This window comes from Heterodontus francisci, chromosome 1 (assembly GCF_036365525.1).
Source record: "Heterodontus francisci isolate sHetFra1 chromosome 1, sHetFra1.hap1, whole genome shotgun sequence".
Taxonomy (NCBI): domain Eukaryota; kingdom Metazoa; phylum Chordata; class Chondrichthyes; order Heterodontiformes; family Heterodontidae; genus Heterodontus; species Heterodontus francisci.
The window spans coordinates 266,321,960-266,343,013 of NC_090371.1; the positions used below are offsets into that span (position 1 = coordinate 266,321,960).

General features: G+C 42.4%; 1 protein-coding gene across 1 annotated transcript in view; it reads left to right on the forward strand.

Annotated features, from left to right (window-relative positions):
- LOC137359245 (serine/threonine-protein phosphatase 2A 55 kDa regulatory subunit B gamma isoform) overlaps positions 1–21,054 on the forward strand; it is a 243,410-nt gene that overhangs the window by 117,707 nt on the left and 104,649 nt on the right. The window contains exon 5 of the mRNA XM_068025323.1: positions 20,796–20,973. Coding sequence (XP_067881424.1) covers positions 20,796–20,973 — 178 coding nt within the window. The remainder of the gene's footprint in view (positions 1–20,795; positions 20,974–21,054) is intronic.

The window sequence follows — 21,054 nt, forward strand, 5'->3', positions numbered from 1 at the left end:
CTGACTGGCAATTATCTTTAAAATGTGAGACCTTGCCATCAGGCTGACTGTTCCAGAGTCTCATCTGCTGCAGGGGGAGAGGGAGAAACAGAGACAGCCACACATAGCTACAAATAATTGACCTCTGAACCCTCCCTCAGCTCTCTGTCAAAGTCTTGCTCACCGAGCTGCCAATCAAACCTTTCACCTTGAATGAGTATCTTCCCCCTTTTGTTTGGGAGCTAAGGCAACCACATTGTTTTGCTGGATGCCCTGAATGAAATCCATTCCAATATTGAAGATTCAATGACCTCCTCAAACTAACATGGTTTGTGAAAATGTCCAATCCCGTGATGGTTAATTTGGTTTAAACAATAATCTGGACTACTTGACTCTCTCTGGGAGTTAACCCTAAGTGAATTGAGTCTAACTTCGTAGCAGCAGCATATAAATTTAAGGAAAATCCCTTTCAGAGAGATTAGGTAAAAATCTTGAAATGTTACTGACAGGTTTTGTTTTGATCAGTTACATGAAAACTTGAGGAAAATAAATTCCAGTTATGACAGCAGCTTTCTGTCTGGAATGTGAATGGTAAATTAAGTGCATTTTAAAGAACATTTACAGAAATCTTGTTTGAGCCAAACTTTCTGTGGACTTTATTAATAGTTTGAATAAAGTAATCTATCTCCCAGGAGAATCTTTACACAAATACTATTTCTCTTATTGTATTACACATGAAATACACTGCAAGTTAAATGTCAAGATTTCATGAAGTTGAGATGTATTTTTTTTGTGCTTTGGATAAAACAATTTGACTTGGTTATTCAGGGAGCTAAAAGTCGTACCTACCTCTGAAATTAAATATGTTTGGACACGTCAGTTGTTTTGTAGAATGAGCTCAATATTTCATACTTGGCCAAGTGATGTATTAGATTTTTCAGATATTAGTGAGGAAAAGATTGAAAATATAGTTATCCTTGTACTTTTTTTTTTGTTTCTTGATATTTTTCACACTTGGTTGATGGGTAGCTTGAAGCTATCTGAGGCAAGAGAAGAATGGACAGATCATTGATTGCAGCAAGGGGTTAAATAATTTAAGCTATCTTTAAAGTCAGCAGGATTAAAAGCACATAGATCCTTTAGTTGGACAGCAATATATGGAGACTAGGATTTGTACTTCAATTAATTGTTCACATAAATCTTCACAAATGAAGACTGGGCCATTTCTAGATCAAGTCAGTTGTGCCAGTTGTCCAACAGGTTAATTAGCATCTGAAAGAAGGTTGGGTTAGTGTTTTGGGAGAAACTATGAGGACATCACTTCTACAATTCATAGCCATTTATGGCACAGAAGGAGGCCATTTGGCCCATTGAGTCCATGCTGGTTCTCCACTGAGCTATTCAGGCAGTCCCATGCCCCCCGCTCGATCGCGGTAACCCTGCAAGTCTATTTTCTTCAAGTGGTCATCCAGTTTCCTTTAGAAGTCACTGTCTCCACTTCCACCACCGTTGTGGGCAGCAGGTTCCAGATCATGACCACTCGCTGTGTAAAAGTTTCTTCCTCATATTCCTCCTGTATCTGTTGCCCAAAACCTTCAATCTGTACTTGTACCATTAGTTAATGGAAACAGTTTTTCCTTGTCTAACTTATCTAAGCCTGCCATAATCTTATACATTTCTATTAAATCTCTCCTCAATCCCCTTTGTTCTAAGGAGAACAAATCCAGTTTTTCCACCCTTACCTTGTAACTAAACTCCCCATCCCTGGAACCATTCTGGTAGATCTCCTCTGCACCCTCTCGAGGACCCTCAGATCCTTCCTGAAGTGTGGTGACCAGAACTGGATACAATATACTCTAGTTGGGGCCTAACCAGAGCTTTATAAAGTTTCAGCATAAGTTCCCTGCTTTTGTACTCTAAGCCTGTTTATAAAGCCCAAGATCCCATATGCTTTATGAACCATTCTCTCAATGATGCTCATGATCCTGCTGTATATTTTAGAACATTATGGCCAGAATCTTACACCACCCCAATGAGTGGGATGGGTCTGAGGGGTGGTAGGGGGGATTGGCGTAAAATGGAGCGGGAGGCTCCAGGAGGTTTTCCAGACCTGCTCCCACTGCCACAGCCCTTTATGTAGGGTGAGGGTGGGGGGGGGAGTAACGGGCTGCCTGCCCCAGGCCAATCAAGGCCCTTAAGTGGCCACTTAAGGGCCATCACCTGCCTCCACGCAGATCTTACGCTTGGCAAGTGGGCATCCTGGAGCCAGGAAAAGCTGCCTGGGAAAACCAGGTGGCTGCTGATCGCCCTGGCGGGGTGGTGGTGGCGGCAGGCTGCTCATCGAGCACAGGGTGCCTGATGGAGGGCTGCCCCCTCTATCCCAACCACCACCAGCACCCAACACGCACCCCTGCTGATTGGCCAGCAGCTCAATGAGGCGGGACTTCCTTCCTCACGCGGGTGGAAGTCTTGCCTCTGAACAATTAAAGCCTTGGGACCCGTAAAATACGTAACGGATCCCCAAGTGAGGCGGAAGCAGGTTCGCCACCGACTTTACAGTCAGTGTCCAGCTCCCATCCGCCCAACGTAAAATCCCGGCCTATGTTTCTGTCTTTATTTCATTTTCCAGCATTTAGCTTTTTCTGTAATTGCCAGCTTCACTCAAACTTCCTAAGGAATCTTACCTAGGCATAGGATAATGAAGCTAAGATTGCAAAAGACATTGAGGCAATTTTAACCCTCCAAAAATGGGAAGATTCAAGTGTTAAAAATCTGAATCCTGATCCCAACCTGCCTACTTCCGGTTTTAACTGAGGCAGGATGAGGCCTGGGTGATTAACCCATTCCAAGGAGATGGGTTAGCACTTTAAATATTATACTGAGTCTGCTAACCTCATTTGTGCTCACCATTTTGAATTTAATTGCGGACGGCTGGCAACTAAATTCAGATGAGGATTGTGTGATCCTGGAGGTAAGCGCCTTTCCACCTTTCTCCTGGATCCAGTGTGCCTGTTTGGATGACGCCCTGCCATCAACCACCACTCCACGAGCCTTCCAATCTCCATCCCAACCTTCCCCACAAAGGCCTTTGTAAGGCCTCCTCTGGACTTCTCCCCAGGCCTGTCAATTAGCATTTTGCTATGTCACAAGTCATATACTGTTCCTGTTCATATTTAAAATGGATGTGAGATTTAACATTCTGCATACCAAGTGTCAGTATGTATAGTTTGAGCCTTTGTTTTACTGCAGTTTTTAAATAAAGGAACAGAAAAAAAAACCCTTCCAGCTAACCTGCTTTTGTTTGCCGTTGAATGGAGGCAGACGAAAACTGTTTTATCTGCTGGTCTGTGGTGGGTTTGAGCATCTGTCTGCTGCTCATTCTTTATAGCTGTCAAAAAGCAGGACAAGTTGGACAAGCTGGTGCTAATTGTGTCAGTATTGGAGTGCGGTGGGAACTGTGATAGAGTGATGTCGCTATTAATCAAGATGATCCAAAACTGAAGTAATCCAAAGGCAGCTCGCAGCTAAAAGCTGCAGGTGTTTAATGGCTGTCTGCGACTGCTATAGTGTGAGTCAGTCATAATTAAAGCTTTGTGAATATTCTCACGACTGTTGAATTTCTGATCAGTAAATATAATCAGATTTAAAGAACCTGCAGTAATATCCTCTGCTTTTTCTATGCTGAGGTGAGATAAACTGCTCAGGTTTGGAACTCGTCATAAACCACAATTGGCCACCAGCACTAGATTGAGACCAAATAGTAGATACCAATTCCTGGTATTATTTACCATACTCCCAAAGCAGTAAAACCCATGGGGATGATCGTTGCTAGAAATAAAAGCTCTTTATCCTTCCTCTATGGCCCTTCTTTGAGTTTAATCTTCAGAGAAAATGGATCCTATCTCTTCTAGATAACCTGAAGGTTGATTTTTTTTTTTGGAATTGCTGTGCTTGGGTCTGCTCACCTGCAGATGATGGTTTAAGACCTCGTGCAGAAATTGAATAGTTCACATTTGTTTTAAAAAGTGCAATGCTGTGAATCTGAATGAAAAGCAGAAAATGTTTGAAGCACAGTGGGTGAAACAGCATCTGAAAAGGAAAGATAAGTCAATATTTTATATGGAGACCCTTTGTCAGAACTTGGACAGTTCAAATGTCGAATTTTCAAACATCCCCAGAGCATCAGTCAAGGTTTCCTGGTAAACCTTCCATTTTCTTCTAAATGATGGTCTGGATTTCCTCAACCAGATGCTGAAAGCTTCCTGCATCACTTCTGAAGACTTAATTCCTTCCCATTGCAGAAAGTTTTAGTGATCAGGTCAGCAAGTTTTATTGCAAGTTGCTTCAATTTCCTCAGGTGCGGGACATAATCGTCACTAGATTTGTTAGGAAGGGACTGTGGCAGAAATGAGTTGATCTTTCAGGTTTATGTAACCTTGTATGTAGATGAGTCTGATGCTATTGTTTTAGCTTTGCTATATAGATGGTAGGTTTGTATCGGCCATCTGCTGCTGAAACCCTCATTCATGCCTTTGTTACCTCTGGACTTGGCTATTCCAATATACTCCTGGCTGGTCTCCCACGTTCAACTCTCCATAAACTTGAGGTCATCCAGAACTACTGCCCATGTCTTAACGCACACCATCCCATTCCCCTAATGCCCCTGTGCTCACTGACCTACATTGACCCCTGGTCAAGCAACGTCTTGATTTTAAAGTTCTTAACCTTGTTTTCAATTCCCTCCCTGGCCTCACTCCTCCCTATCTCTGTAATCTCCTCTGGCTCCACAACCATCCAAGAAATCTGCGCTCCTCTAATTTGCAGATGTCCCATTGGGTTAAACACTATTGATAGCTGTACTTCTGTGAGTCAGACATCTCCCAGTCTGCACTTGTTCGCAACTTCCTGTCATGGATGAGTTAGATGAAGAACCCTCATCACTGGAGGTCGAGAAGGCCATAGACTACCCAGCGATCAGAAAGGCACCCGGCAAGGACAGAATCCCAGCCAAGCTGCTCATCGCCGAAAGTTCCATCTCTTGTCACACCTTTGTGATCTGCTCCTCTTCTGGAAAGTAGGCTCTGTTCCACAGGAGTTGCATGATGCCAAACTGATCACACTATACAGAACCAAAGGCGACAGAGGAGACTGCAGCAACTACAAGGCATCTCGCTCCTTAGTGTCATGAGGAAGGCCTTTGCTGAGGTCATACTTAAAAGGTTCCATTTGCTTGTAGACCCAGTGTACCCAGAAGCATACTGCGTCTTCTGTGCCGGCAGATCTGCTGTGGATAAGATGATCTCCATATGCCAGCTACAAGAGAAGTGTAGGGAACAGAGTATATCCTTTACCTTACTTTCATGGATCTCACTAAGGCATTCAACACTGTCAGCAGAGCAGGGATCTATAAGATATTGGGAAAAATTGGCTGTCCACCGAAGCTCCTCAGTCTCATCTGCTCCTTCCGTGATAACATGCACTGCACTGTAAGGTTTGATGCCTCCACTTCCGACAGTTCTGGAGTGAAGATTGGAGTGAAACAGGGTTGTGTCTTAGCCCCCACTCTGTTTGGCATCTTCTCCATGCTCCAGACCTTTGCCATCCCTGCAGGTATGGAAGGTGTTGATTTGCACACTAGGTCAGATGACAGGCTCTACAATCTATCAAGGCTGAAAGCGCAGACAAAAACACATCGCGTTCTGATCAGAGAACTCCTCTGCGCTGGTGATGCTGCACTTATCACTCACACAGAAACTCAACTACAAAGACTCATGGACTGTCTCTCCCGTGCCTGTAACATGTTCTCCTTGACTATAAGTGTCAAGAAAACCATGGTCATGGGACAAGGTGTTGCATCTCCACCCCTGATCACACTAAATAACAGCCCACTGGAAGTGGTTAGCAAATTCTGCTACCTTTTGGTCCATGGTGACAGACAATCTGCCGCTTGATGCAGTGCTCGATACACACATAGGGAAAGCAACTACAACCTTTAGCGAACTTGCAAAATGCACATGGAATAACACCAAACTGAGCCTTAGGACCAAGCTGATGGTTTAGAAAGCCTGTGTTCTCAGCACTTTGCTGTATGATTGTGAAACATGGGCAACTTATAGCTACCAGGAAAAGAAGCTCTGTAATTTCTATCCTCGCTGTGTGCAATGCATTATGGTTATATCTTGGCAGAATAAAGTCACAAATGCGACAGTCCTCTCAAAGGCAGAGCTCCCAAGTGTGTTGGCACTGATCAAACAGAGGCAGCTTTGGTGAATCAGACATCTCTGCAGGATGGAAGACTGTTGCATACCCAAGCACCTTCTGTATGGTGATGTAGCCAGGGCCAGACAACCAGTGGGGTGCCCAAAGCTCCGCTTCAAGGATGCTTGCAAGCGTGACATAAATGCTCTAAATGTTGACTATTGCATCTTGGAGTCACAAGCTGGTGAAAGAGGGAAATAACGACATGCCGTATGGACTGGTGTGCACTACCACGATGACCGTTTGCTACAGTCACTTGGCAACCGGCACCAACATCAAAGATACCAACATACGAATTAGGAGCAGGAGAAGGCCCCTCGAGCCTGCTTTGCCATTCAATAAGTTAATGGCTGAACTGATTACTCCACATTTCCACCTACCCCCGATAACCTTTCATCCCCTTGCTTATCAAGAATCTATCTACCTCTATCTTAAAAATATTCAAAGACTCTGCTTCCACCACCTTTTGAGGAAGAGAATTCCAAAGACACAGTATCACCTGCAGCTTCATGTGCGGCACTTGTAGCAGAACTGCCTCTCGAGGATTGGCCTTGACAACCATCAGCTAAGATGCACCAAGAGAAGAAACCCCACCTAAATGGATTGGTAACGTCTCCATCTTTCATAGATGGAAGGATGCCAACCCTCTAATTCTGGCCGTTTGTGCATCCCTGCTTTTAATTGCTCCACCATTGGAGGCCGTGCCTTCAGTTGCCTCGACCACAAGCTCTGGAATACCCTCCCTATACCTCTTCACCTCGCTTTCCTCCTTGAAGGCACGCCTTGAAACCTACCTCTTTGACCAAGCTTTTGGTCACCTGACCTAATATCCCCTTTTGTGGCTTGATGTCATATTTTGTTTTATAATGCTCTGGTGCAGTGCCTTGGGATGTTTTATTATGTTAAAGGTGCTATATAAATGCAAATTGTTGCATAGGTAAACATTACACCCTTAGCCAAGATACAAATGGGTAAAGGTTTCAATCTATGCCAGGTGTAGTTGTTCTTGGTTTACAAGGTTATTGGGCATTCTCATCCTATTGTGTCCCTTTGTAAAGCACCTTGCAATGTTTTGTAATGTGGAAGATGTTTAGAAAAATATCACTAGAAATATAGTTGTAATAAAATTGTGAATGTATTATTTCTACACATGTTTAGAATTTCACTACAAATAGCAGTGTGTAGAATTGTTTCCCACTGTTTGTTTAAGCTAATGGTTTAGGAGATATCGTTACTGTTCTTATGTTGTAATGTAGAGAGATTCGGGCTGATTTACCAATTGGGCTTACTTATTTTAACCAGTTAATTTTAGCTGAAACCACTGAGTGAAGTGAAGGAGGTGTTTGTTGTGATCCTTGTCCTTCATAATTTTTCCTATTTATTATACTTCCCAGATTCCTTTCTTTTATGGAATTTCTGGTGCTTTTACTCCTGATGAGTTCTTGTGTCCCTTGTAAGGAGATTGTTTTCTAACTCTTCCACCTGGTTAGACTCCTCCTGATACCAAAGATGTCAAAGTTAATCAGGCTTTTGGAAAATTAGGCCTATTCCATCTTGGAGTAACAGTGGGAAGGGGGAAATGGTTGGGGTTGTTTATATTTGTAACTGTTAGGTAGTCTGCAATTTAGGAGCATTTGGCATGAAGTGATCTACATGTAAAATCGCCTGTATTTTTAATTTCATGTTCGACACTTCTTACAGTTGTACGTGGGGATTAGCATAGATAGGCTTGATGGCTGGCACGGACACGGTGGGCAGAAGGGCCTGTTTCTGTGCTGTATAACTCTATGACTCTAGTGTATCTTTAATCTCGTGTTTAGATATCACACAGCACGCTCCTTTTATCTGCTGCTTTGCAGCTTAACGTATAGTCAGTTTTGTAGTTGGAGGTGGATTATTTTTATCTGGAATCTTGGAGGATAGAGCCATTTATTTTGTTACATAGCTCAGCAATGATGACAGCCCCTATGCAGATCGCTATTAGAATCATAGCTATTAGAATCACCTCTCCGAGCGTGAAGGCAATTAATTTTGATTCAATGATCTAAGATATTAGCCAAGCTGCATGTTAAACATTCAAATGTAACACTTCACATGGAAACCCATCTCATGGGTCATGAAGCTGCAAAATTGAAAAGAAGGTGGGGTGTCTGTGATCTGCAGGTTTCTATATAATTAAAAATGTGCGTTGCTATTTTGGTCCATTGGTCTCTCAATATCCATATTCTCTCAGAATAATGATAGATAACATTCTGAGAAGATCAGAACGCAGTGTAGGGGGGACGGATGTGTTAACAAAAATGTTGTCTTTCCAAAAACAGTGGTGGATGCAGAATTCATAATAGCTTTAAGAAGGAAAGTGGATAAATAATTACAAGAAACATTTTACAGGCTGGAGGGAAAGGGTACAGAAATGGAGCTAAGTGGGAAATTCTTTCAGTGAGCCAGTGCAGGCATGATTGTTTTCTCCCGTACTGTAAAGGTTTATTCTATCAGAAGGCAACCTGTGCATTATCTCAAGTATAAACACTCTTGCATCAGTACTGATGTTCCTGGATAGGTTGGCCTTGTAGCAGAACCATTTTTGGGGGAGGAATTGGAAGTGGTGTACTTGATCCAGCGATTCATGCATAGTTGCCAACCGTCTACACTTGGAGCAAAGGATTTGCTTTAATGAATTGCACCTTTCACACTGTGATTCCTGTAGCATTTCTGTCAACAACTGACATGCACTCCAGAAAATTGAGAATTTGTGTCTTCTGCACATATGGGCATCATGCATGTGCAAGTGAGACAAATTCCAGACTCTATGCAGTGAAAGTCAGTGTCAGAAATGATGCTCGAGATGTCAGTACATGAATGGCGTGGACTGAGGTTGACACATGCAGCCAGGTGACCCCAGGCCCCAAAGCCTGAGTCAGCAAATGTGAGATCATGGTGATGGAAATTAGAAGGGGTGGGAGGAAGGGAAAATTAGTTCAAGGGGATGATGGGGAAAGAGGACAAAGCCAGAGGATTGAAGGAAGAAGATGGAGAGATTCAAAGGAGTTGACAGCTGTGGAAGATCGAGAAGAGAAGAATAGGATAAGAGGCCAATATTTGATCCTCAACCAACATTAGTAACAACATTAGAATTAGAACATTACAGCGCAGTACAGGCCCTTCGGCCCTCGATGTTGCGCCGATCATCTGACCTACACTATTCCATTTACATCCATATGTCTATCCAATGACCACTTAAATGCCCTTAAAGTTGGCGAGTCTACTACTGTTGCAGGCAGGGCGTTCCACGCCCCTACTACTCTCTGCGTAAAGAAACTACCTCTGACATCTGTCCTATATCTTTCACCCCTCAACTTAAAGCTATGTCCCCTCGTGTTTGCCATCCTCATCCGAGGAAAAAGACTCTCACTATCCACCCTATCTAACCCTCTGATTATCTTGTATGTCTCTATTAAGTCACCTCTCCTCCTCCTCCTCTCTAACGAAAACAACCCCAAGTCCCTCAGCCTTTCCTCGTAAGACCTTCCTTCCATACCAGGCAACATCCTAGTAAATCTCCTCTGCACCCTTTCCAAAGCTTCGACATCCTTCCTATAATGCGGTGACCAGAACTGCACGCAATACTCCAGGTGCGGCCTCACCAGAGTTTTGTACAGCTGCATCATGACCCCGTGGCTCTGAAACTCGATCCCCCTACTAATAAAGGCTAACACACCATATGCCTTCTTAACAGCCCTATTAACCTGGGTAGCAACTTTCAGGGATTTATGTACCTGGATACCAAGATCTCTCTGCTCATCTACACTACCAAGAATCTTCCCATTAGCCCAGTACTCTGCATTGCTGTTACTCCTTCCAAAGTGAATCACCTCACACTTCTCTGCATTAAACTCCATTTGCCATCTCTCAGCCCAGCTCTGCAGCCTATCTATGTCCCTCTGTACCCTACAACACCCTTCGACACTATCCACAACTCCACCGACCTTCGTGTCATCCGCAAATTTACTAACCCACCCTTCTACACCCTCATCCAGGTCGTTTATAAAAATGACAAACAGCAGTGGCCCCAAAACAGAACCTTGCGGTACACCACTAGTAACTAAACTCCAGGATGAACATTTGCCATCAACCACCACCCTCTGTCTTCTTTCAGCTAGCCAATTTCTGATCCAAAGCTCTAAATCACCTTCAACCCCATACTTGCGTATTTTCTGCAATAGCCTACCGTGGGGAACCTTATCAAACGCCTTACTGAAATCCATATACACCACATCCACGGCTTTACCCTCATCCACCTGTTTGGTCACCTTCTCGAAAAACTCAATAAGGTTTGTGAGGCACGACCTACCTTTCACAAAACCGTGCTGACTATCGCAAATGAACTTATTCTTTTCAAGATGATTATAAATCCTGTCTCTTATAACCTTTTCCAACATTTTACCCACAACCGAAGTAAGGCTCACAGGTCTATAATTACCAGGGCTGTCTCTACTCCCCTTCTTGAACAAGGGGACAACATTTGCTATCCTCCAGTCTTCCGGCACTATTCCTGTCGACAATGACGACATAAAGATCAAGGACAAAGGCTCTGCAATCTCCTCCCTGGCTTCCCAGAGAATCCTAGGATAAATCCCATCTGGCCCAGGGGACTTATCTATTTTCACACTTTCCAAAATTGCTAACACCTCCTCCTTGTGAACCTCAATCCCATCTAGCCTAGTAGTCTGTATCTCAGTATTCTCCTCGACAACATTTTCTTTCTCTACTGCAAATACTGACGAAAAATATTCATTTAACGCTTCCCCTATCTCCTCTGATTCCACACACAACTTCCCACTACTATCCTTGATTGGCCCTAATCTAACTCTAGTCATTCTTTTATTCCTGATATACCTATAGAAAGCCTTAGGGTTTTCCTTGATCCTATCCGCCAATGACTTCTCGTGTCCTCTCCTTGCTCTTCTAAGCTCTCCCTTTAGATCCTTCCTGGCTAGCTTGTAACTCTCAAGCGCCCTAACTGAGCCTTCACGTCTCATCCTAACATAAGCCCCCTTCTTCCTCTTGACGAGCGCTTCAACTTCTTTAGTAAACCACGGCTCCCTCGCTCGACAACTTCCTCCCTGCCTGACAGGTACATACTTATCAAGGACACGCAGTAGCTGCTCCTTGAATAAGCTGCACATTTCGATTGTGCCCATCCCCTGCAGTTTCCTTCCCCATCCTACGCATCCTAAATCTTGCCTGATCGCATCATAATTTCCTTTCCCCAAGCTATAATTCTTGCCCTGCGGTATATACCTGTCCCTGCCCATCGCTAAGGTAAACCTAACCGAATTGTGATCACTATCACCAAAGTGCTCACCTACATCTAAATCTAACACCAGACCGGGTTCATTACCCAGTACCAAATCCAATGTGGCATCGCCCCTGGTTGGCCTGTCTACATACTGTGTCAGAAAACCCTCCTGCACACACTGGACAAAAACTGACCCATCTAAAGTACTCGAACTATAGTATTTCCAGTCAATATTTGGAAAGTTAAAGTCCCCCTTAACAACTACCGTGTTACTCTCGCTCCTGTCGAGAATCATCTTCGCTATCCTTTCCTCTACATCTCTGGAACTATTCGGAGGTCTATAGAAGACTCCCAACAGGGTGACCTCTCCTCTCCTGTTTCTAACCTCGGCCCATACTACCTCAGTAGACGAGTCCTCAAACGTCCTTTCTGTCGCTGTAATACTCTCCTTGATTAACAATGCCACACCCCCCCCCTCTTTTACCATCTTCTCTGTTCTTACTGAAACATCTAAATCCCGGAACCTGCAACATCCATTCCTGCCCTTGCTCTACCCATGTCTCCGAAATGGCCACAACATCGAGATCCCAGGTACCAACCCATGCTGCAAGCTCACCCACTTTATTCTGGATGCTCCTGGCGTTGAAGTAGACACACTTTAAACCAAGTTCTTGCTTGCCAGTGCCCTCTTGCGTCCTTGTAACCTTATCCCTGACCTCACTACTCTCAACATCCTGTACACTGGAACTACAATTTAGGTTCTCATTCCCCTGCTGAATTAGTTTAAACCCCCCCGAAGAGCACTAGCAAATCTTCCCCCCAGGATATTGGTACCCCTCTGGTTCAGGTGAAGACCATCCTGTTTGTAGAGGTCCCACCTACCCCAGAAAGAGCCCCAATTATCCAGGAAACCAAAGCCCTCCCTCCTACACCATCCCTGCAGCCACGTGTTCAACTCCTCTCTCTCCCTATTCCTCGCTTCGCTATCACGTGGCACGGGCAACAACCCAGAGATAACAACTCTGTTTGTTCTCGCTCTAAGCTTCCACCCTCGCTCCCTGAATTTCTGCCTTAAATCCCCATCTCTCTTCCTACCTATGTCGTTGGTGCCTATGTGGACCACGACTTGGGGCTGCTCCCCCTCCCCCTTAAGGATCCCAAAAACACGTTCCGAGACATCACGAACCCTGGCACCTGGGAGGCAACACACCAACCGTGAGTCTCTCTCGTTCCCACAGAAACTCCTATCCGTTCCCCTAACTATGGAGTCCCCAATGACTAATGCTCTGCTCCTCTTCCCCCTTCCCTTCTGAGCAACAGGGACAGACTCTGTGCCAGAGACCTGTACCCCATTGCTTACCCCTGGTAAGTCGTCTCCCGCAACAGTATCCAAAACATTATCTGGCAATTATCCCATTGCAGCCCGTGGGAGATGCTGTGTGCAAATTGACTTCCACATTTCCCATATTACAACAGTGACTACACTTCAAAAGTACCCAATTGGCTGCAAAACACTTTGGGACATTGAGATCATGCAAAATGCTATATAAATACAAGCTTTTCTTTCTTTCCTAAGAAGGTCTGAACCAAGAATGAGGATTGGTGAATTGGCAATAATGGGACGAGACTGAAAGTTTGTACTGCATTCTGTAGTGTTGGGGAAGCAGTGGGTAAGAGAACAATATCCCTCATTACAACGTCTCAAAGTTAAAAGGTGGCTCAGCCACTTGCACATTATGGCCTGCTTGCACAGAAGTGAACCCTCTATCCAGGCCCCCAAACCCTTAATACAAGGCATGGGTGTATATTTTTATTTTATTCAGTGACATTTTTCATTTAACTGTTCACATCACACTTTATTTTGCATGTTTTTTTTCCAGCTCAAACAATAGTTCATTGCATTGAGTTTTCTAATTTCACTAGTTCAGTCTCCATGACTTTGCACTTGGGGTGAAAGAATGAGATTTCACAAGCACATGTGTGCAATTTGGAACGGTACATAATTAGGCTAAATTTTTAACAGGACGGTTCCATCAAAACTTTATCTTGAGAGAAAGCATGGCAAAATATCAGAAAATGCATGACAGGGAAAGAATCACCGTACATTAATAATGGAGGCAAATACAGCAACATAAGTGTCAAAAATTCAATTTTTTTTGCATTCTTTTTGTCTTTTTTTTTTAACCTATGATACAATTTATGCATTATTATGTATAAAAGTAGCTTAAGGCATGACAAATTAATGTCCCACTGCACTTTTTCTTTTTACATATCTTGCATTAGTCCATCAGGCCTCAGTTTTCACAGAAAAACAAACTGGTGGGAATGTGATCTCGAAACATCAAACCTATCCTGAAATTCAGTATAATTAAAAGGATGTTAACTTATTTGACCACCTTGAAGCAGTAACCTTGGTTAAAAGCCTTTATTCAGGCTTGTTTTTCAATTGTACGCTACTTTTTAAATTGGCAACTTTTTCGGTTGACATTTCTAACACCTTTGGCCTGCTGTCCGGGACCCAGAATGATGACTCTACCAATAAATGGAACAGAGATGACTAATGCCTGGAGGCTGTCATCCCAAGGGATGTGGTTATTTTAATTTTTCACCCCTCCCTACAGCAGTCATTTTAAGTTAGTTGCAATCGTCAAGTCAAAGTACCACCGTTAAGGAATACTTCTATTACTGTTATCATTACATTGCTTGAACTGATTTGGCATTTGATCTAATGTAGTCATTTTATGGGGATTTAATGAATCCTTGTTAAAAGATCCAGAAGCTGTTAGCTGTTTAGATGCTGATGGGAGCTTCTCAATTCAGGCAAGATCCACTTACCTCAGACATTGCTCTTACCAAGAACTATATATTTTTTTCATGGAGTGAGTAGAAAATAGACATGGAAATGATTGATTTTTCTTGATTTTGTTCATGTGTCTGTTACAGCAGTCATGAGGTAAATTGTTAGGGTAATTCAGTTGATTCCCAAAAGAAATAAATATGCAGTTGACAAACTATACATAGATAGAGTGGAATATGCACATTTAACATTCCATGCATCAGAAAGCAGCACTAAACTGAAGCTAAAAAAAAATCAAAAAGAGGCTGGTGAAAATAACCATTTAAGCTAATTAGAAATGTTTATATACTTAAATCTGCAAAAAAAAAAAAATGATTGGGGTTGCATTTTATTTGGGACCAAAAATAGAAACTAACAGGAAACGGTGCCACCTCTCTCATAACATCAATTCAATAATGGAACATCTGATCCAACATGTAAAAAGTCAATATGATGGTATGGCAGAAATATTCCAGACGACCCTTGCATCATTTTATAGGATTGGAAGCCCCCTTCCAATTTACCTGCTAAACAGAAACAAGAAAGAAATCATGAGAAGGGAAAGAATGAAATATAGAGGGAAACAAAAGCAGGAGATGCTGTGCCACAGCCCAGGATCGACCCAGTATATCCCATTGTAGTTTCATCCTATTCCCTTCGATATCATGTTCTTTATCTTGTAGTTCTACTTTCCCTATATTAGAAAATGTAAAGCATTTTCAGATCCATATTTACAAGGATTACATTCACCCATCAGGAATATCTAAGTAACTTTAGTGAACATCACACTAGAACACTCTACCGTGTTGTGCTGATAGAATCAGCCTTAATAACACAGTAGAATTTTTACTCTCAGCATTAATCCCAATAAATGTATTTTAGGGGCATTGTCAATAGCTGTGCTCCCTCGTCTGCTTAAGGTGACACCACCGCCCCTCCCCCTCCCCCACCCCCAGAAAGGGGAGGTTTAAAGCACTGCTGCAGTATATGAAGAAGTATTGATGAGTAGCTTAGTGTAGCCATTCAGTATGGAATTTAATAAACTCTGTGAATGATCCTCAACTGAATCAACTTTACCCTCATGGTGCCAGATGCTATAATGTTCATTAAACAAAATTGTTATCTGGTCAAGATGTATGAATTCAAACCCAGGATTATTCTGGAGCTTTTGGAGTTTGTAAATTCTATTGTTCCCCACCTTATTCAATATTTTACGGCCTTTTTCTGCAAGGTACAGTTTGCTGGTTTCTTGCTGGCTAAAATTGTCAAGCTCTGAGGATCTGAAGATGATCCTTTTACACTCTGCTGAGCATCAAATTGCTTACAGACAGCTTTAATTCCTGACTTACCTATTGGAATGATTAGAGAAACTCTCCATTATATACATCCTTGCACCATTGATTCCTGATTTCACCCAGTTGTTGAAAATAATTACCCTATAGATTAGAATAATGATTACTCCATCAAGCAACTGCTATAAAATGCGTTAAATCAGTGCTCATTGACAAAAGCAATATATTATTTCATTCAGACTTCAATCCTTTGTTCAAACCTTAAGAACTATTACTTTCAAGTATTGTACCACTCTACAGCTAAAATTAGTCCACAGATTTTTTGCCATGGATCGTGTGCTATGTATGCAAGTTTCAACTCTCAATCATAATGTTTACTTTAGCAGAACTAATCCACCCTTCGTTTTGTCCTCCTACAGTTTATGTAACTTTAATATTTGTGATTTTGCCCTTCCCAAAGAAAGTTCAGTAACATCAGTCTGATCGCCTTGAACTAGTGTGTTTGCAGTTCTAGAGGAATCATATTAAAAATACAATTCTGCCTCGTCAATATGTCCAATTTGAGTTTGTTCATCCTGCCAGTTAATAAAGGGAGAACTTTCTATCTCTCAATTTCGTCTTGAATAGCAGCCAGTAACTTTAAATAGAATTGCACAGAAATCACTACGTAGAAATATGCTACTTGGTCCAACCAGTGTTTATTGGTGTTTATCCTCTGCAAAGCATTGTCCTAATCCCCATATGTCCACTCTGTTCTCTTCTCAATTTTTCCCATTCCTTTAACCTCCCCTCTGACCTATTGTTAAATGTTGGCATACTCTCTGCGTCAATCGGTAACTGAGACTCACAAAAAGGTCTCTCCTGCTCTCAGACTGTTGCATTTAATCTTATACCATGTCCCTTTATATAAGACTCCTCAATTACTGGAAACAACTGTCTATCCTGTCCTATCCCTTCATAATTTTAAACATCTATCAAATCACCCCATAATCTCCACTGTTCTCAAGAACAGCCCAATTTGCAAGTCTTTCATTGTAGGCAGAATTCTAGTAAATCTGCACTTTATCCTCTCTATTACCACAATATCCTTCCAATAAAATGGGGACCAAAATTTCTCAGTGTGGGATCTTGCTAAGGATTTATATAGATTTACCTCCTTTGGACACTTTAACCTCTAATAATAGGTAAAGCGTTGTGACAATGATTATGCCCGTGTGGACCGTACATGTAAGTATATGTTATATTCTTTATCCCTTAACTGTAATCCCTAAACTGTGATAGAGTAATTTGTTGAATGGAAATCATTTCCTTGAGTCCCTTGCCAAATACGGAAAGCGGAGATGATACCATTTTATGTTGCTGACGCTAAATGAGTCACATACATAATTCTGAACCACCTGATGAATCCAGGGCTGAAGTTGAATTTCTCCAAGGCTGTGGTGATGTTTCTGCAACTTATTCCATCTAATTCAGCTGTCTAACCAGCAATTTTCCTCCTTTATCTCCCTTATCTACAACCTTTGCCTAATCTGAAACAAAGTACATTCTAGGGTACTGACAACGGATTGGAGAGGGCAACATAAGGTGGCCGGTCGTGAATCCTGTAATTGGAGGAACACTCCTGCTCTTCTTGGCTTCATTGAAACAAAAAAAATTAGCATACCTTTTGGCAGCCAAGGGGCTGCCAAAGAATCCTGAGCAAGGCAGACCGAACGCCTGCCTTTCTCATCACCAACTAATTTCTGGATGGAGCTCTTCAGCAGGGTGCTTGGCCCACATTATGCATAGTTATGGTGCTTAGTTTCTGATTTAGGAGGCCGCCCATGATATCTAAAATTAGAGTTACACAAATTTAGCAGTGGGCCATATGCTTGCACAGATCTAGCACAAACCATCTCACTGCTAAATTGGTATGCTTTGCACCCATTTTGCACCTGAAAACTGGTGCAACACATAACAATTTGAACACTTTATTTGTTCTTTAAGGAGGTTATGTTCAATTTTTTAGTAGCTTTTGAATGAGAAACTGGTGGTCTTCAGACTGCATTATGGATGGCCCCTTTTTTCTTTTTCATTTTTGGTTGGAGCACAGTTTATATGTTTTCCCTGTACCACCTTGAGGATTTTCCACAAGGCAGCCTCGGGGGCTCCCACCCATCATTTCTTGTAAATCTCCAACTTTGTAGGAGACTACCCCAAGAATTGCATGGGTCAGTATCAGGGGCATTTACATCACCCAGGATATATCTACCAGTGTTAAACAAAACAGACCTGTCACGACAGCCGACCTCCCCTCTGGGGCCTTAACAGTCCTTTTTTTATTTTTTTTATTTTAGAGATACAGCACTGAAACAGGCCCTTCAGCCCACAGAGTCTTGCCGACCAACAACCGCCCATTTATACTAATCCTACATTAATCCCATATTCCCTACCACATCCCCACCACCTACACTAGGGGCAATTTACAATGGCCAATTTACCTATCAACCTGCAAGTCTTTGGCTCTGGGAAGAAACTGAAGCACCCGGCGGAAACCCACATGGTCACGGGGAGAACTTGCAAATTCCGCACAGGCAGTACCCAGAACTGAACCCGGGTCACTCTAGCTGTGAGGCTGCGGTGCGAACCACTGTGCTGCCCACTTTTTTTTTTTCTTAAAGGCTATTGCTTGGCACTTGTGTGGCAAATATAAATTAAAACTTCCACGTTCTGTGTCTTCCACTGTGAAAAAATATTTATGTATTAAATATTTACCCAAAACTCTGATTCTTAAGTTTAGAGAGCTGTCCATCTGAATGGCAGTGCTGAGACCAAATAGCCTTGAATATCACTTTCATGACAAATATCATGTCTTTGTAATTCTCAAATCCAAAGTGGTGTCTATTTTATAGACCTTCTAGTTGAAGTCATTTTTTTTTAAAATTAGATTTTACTCATTGTGGGGAAGGGAGCTTGACCAGCTTGGTGGCTGCTTAGAGGAATCTGTGTAGCATTCCCCAAAACAAACAAGCCAAAGTGCTCCTATTTTTGGGATGGGGGGTGAGGGGGTGGGAGGGGGAGTTTGACCCTACCTATTTTCTTGGATCGCTGGCCATTTGCAAAAGTGGACTTTACATCTTCTACAATCCAGGGCGGCGTGCCAACAGGGAAGCTGCTCCCTACTAGTAGGGAGGCATGTCTCCCTTTCCCCTTACCCTACCACCCCTTTAGTAAATCTGACCCTTGGATGGTGCTTTCATTTCAGCATTCCTTATTTGTATAAGAGGGTAGTGCAGTGATTCCACATTTGGTCTGTATAATGAGTTTGTGTGTGGTTGAACAGGTTGAATTTATTTGAAGTTTCTTGTTGTAGTTAACTGTTATTTTGATGTCCAAGGCCACCGGTCTATGATTTTTATGGAAAAATGAACAGAATTTCAGAAGCTGAATCCCAACACAATCACAAGTTATGGATATAGAATTTGATTTGTTCAATCATGGTAAAACACCAAGCTTTCTGACGTACTTATGCCAAAAGTCTGTTTTGAGTGTTTTTTTCTAATAGGAGGGTAGCATGTTTGGCTGAATACTGTTCGCTTCTACAATACAGTTTATGCAGGAATGAGGCTTTACGCCAGATGTTGTCAGGAGTGATCACTAGGGATTTAGCAAAGCTGCCAGGGATATGTAGCTGTATAAAGTAGAGTGCCTGTCAATGCATTTTGGAGAAAAGGTCATACCTGTTAACACTGACTGATAACGTGTCTGCATGACATTGTGGAAAAGCTTCAGATGATGCGATTTATTTCCTACTGACAAGCATAGCACAATTACATTGCAAGTAAGGCACACAAACTATGCCAATTAATTTGTGGTAGTTGGCTAGGATATGAGATAAACTATGCTACTGCAAGCAGTTGAGGAAAGCTGAGTAAAACCTAAATAAACATGGGTTGCAGAGATTGTTTTTGTTAATATGTATTATCTTATTATCTTGTGCCAGTTTATTTTTCTTCTCTGGGCTCCTCAGTGTGATGCATTTCTGTCAGGGAGAGTGGAGAGGGCAGCTGACCTGCTTCCAATCTCCTTTTTCTATTGCTTTATAAGTGAATGCTGGGTAGAAAGATGGGAGCAATCCATGGCAACTTGCTCACTCTTTCTCCATAAGGACAAGCTGCCTCTTGTAACGACTGCACACCCCCTTGATCAGTGGCTCAGTAGGAATCGTAGATGACGTTGCAGCGTATGGTGTGAATTTTAACTAGCTTTATTGGGACAAAAGCTTGTACGTTTTTTTTCAAATCGACGTTCTATGTTACAGTCTGCTCAATTTTCTTCTCCATTGACTTAAATCAAAAAGAAAATAGGTGATCATATTACCATGCTATACTACTGTACACAGTTTTTTGGTAGACTGGATGCCCTGATCACTATGTTTGACTCTCCAAATCAAACTACTGGGAAATCCACAGCATCACAGTTCCTATTTCTCTGATATGGAATGTTTCCCCCCTCCCTGTATAGATATAACTTCACTTACTGAAACCCAAAGGATTGTGAAGAGACAAAGTTTGGGGACATCTAAGTAGTCATAATGCTAAAATTTAACCGACTAAAAGTGTGCTGATTGTGAACACAGAGCACTGATGAGATTGCTGGTACTTTTCTCACTGGGACCGGCCACCTCCTGAGGAAATTGCTTTGCAGAGTTATTTGAAGCTAAATGTGAAGAATTCCAGCCCTAGTGACTTGCCTATTTCTCCAGGTCCCACCAATAAACTTGGCTGACTGGTATCAGCAATACCCTTGAGTAATTTGGATCTACTGCCGAAAAGTATCAATTTGGTTATAGTCTGCATAGTGGATGTCAACTTGGAGCCAACTCAACACCAGAGAACAAAAACAAAAAATGCTGGAATCACTCAGCAGGTCTGGCAGCATCTGTGGAAAGAGAAGCAGAGTTAACGTTTCGGGTCAGTGACCCTTCTTCGGAACTCCAGAGAAACTGGGCTTGACTCCATTAAATAAGGATAGTTACTAGTTGGCCATGAATTGATGGACACAGCTGGACTATAATAATCTGTTTCAGATTTCCAGCATCCGCAGTATTTTGCTTTTATTTTAGTGTATAATAATCTGTTTCTCTCTTCAGGTGCCAGTGCTGAAGCCCATGGATTTGATGGTAGAGGTGACTCCACGGAAGATCTTTGCTAATGCTCACACCTATCACATCAACTCAATTTCTGTCAACAGTGACTGTGAGACGTATATGTCAGCTGATGACCTCAGGATAAACCTCTGGCATTTAGGAATAACAGACAGAAGTTTCAGTATCCTTTGATGTAATATGCGTGTGTGATTTCAAAGGATAATTGTGAGTGCCACTGAAATTAAATCTACTGAGATTAATT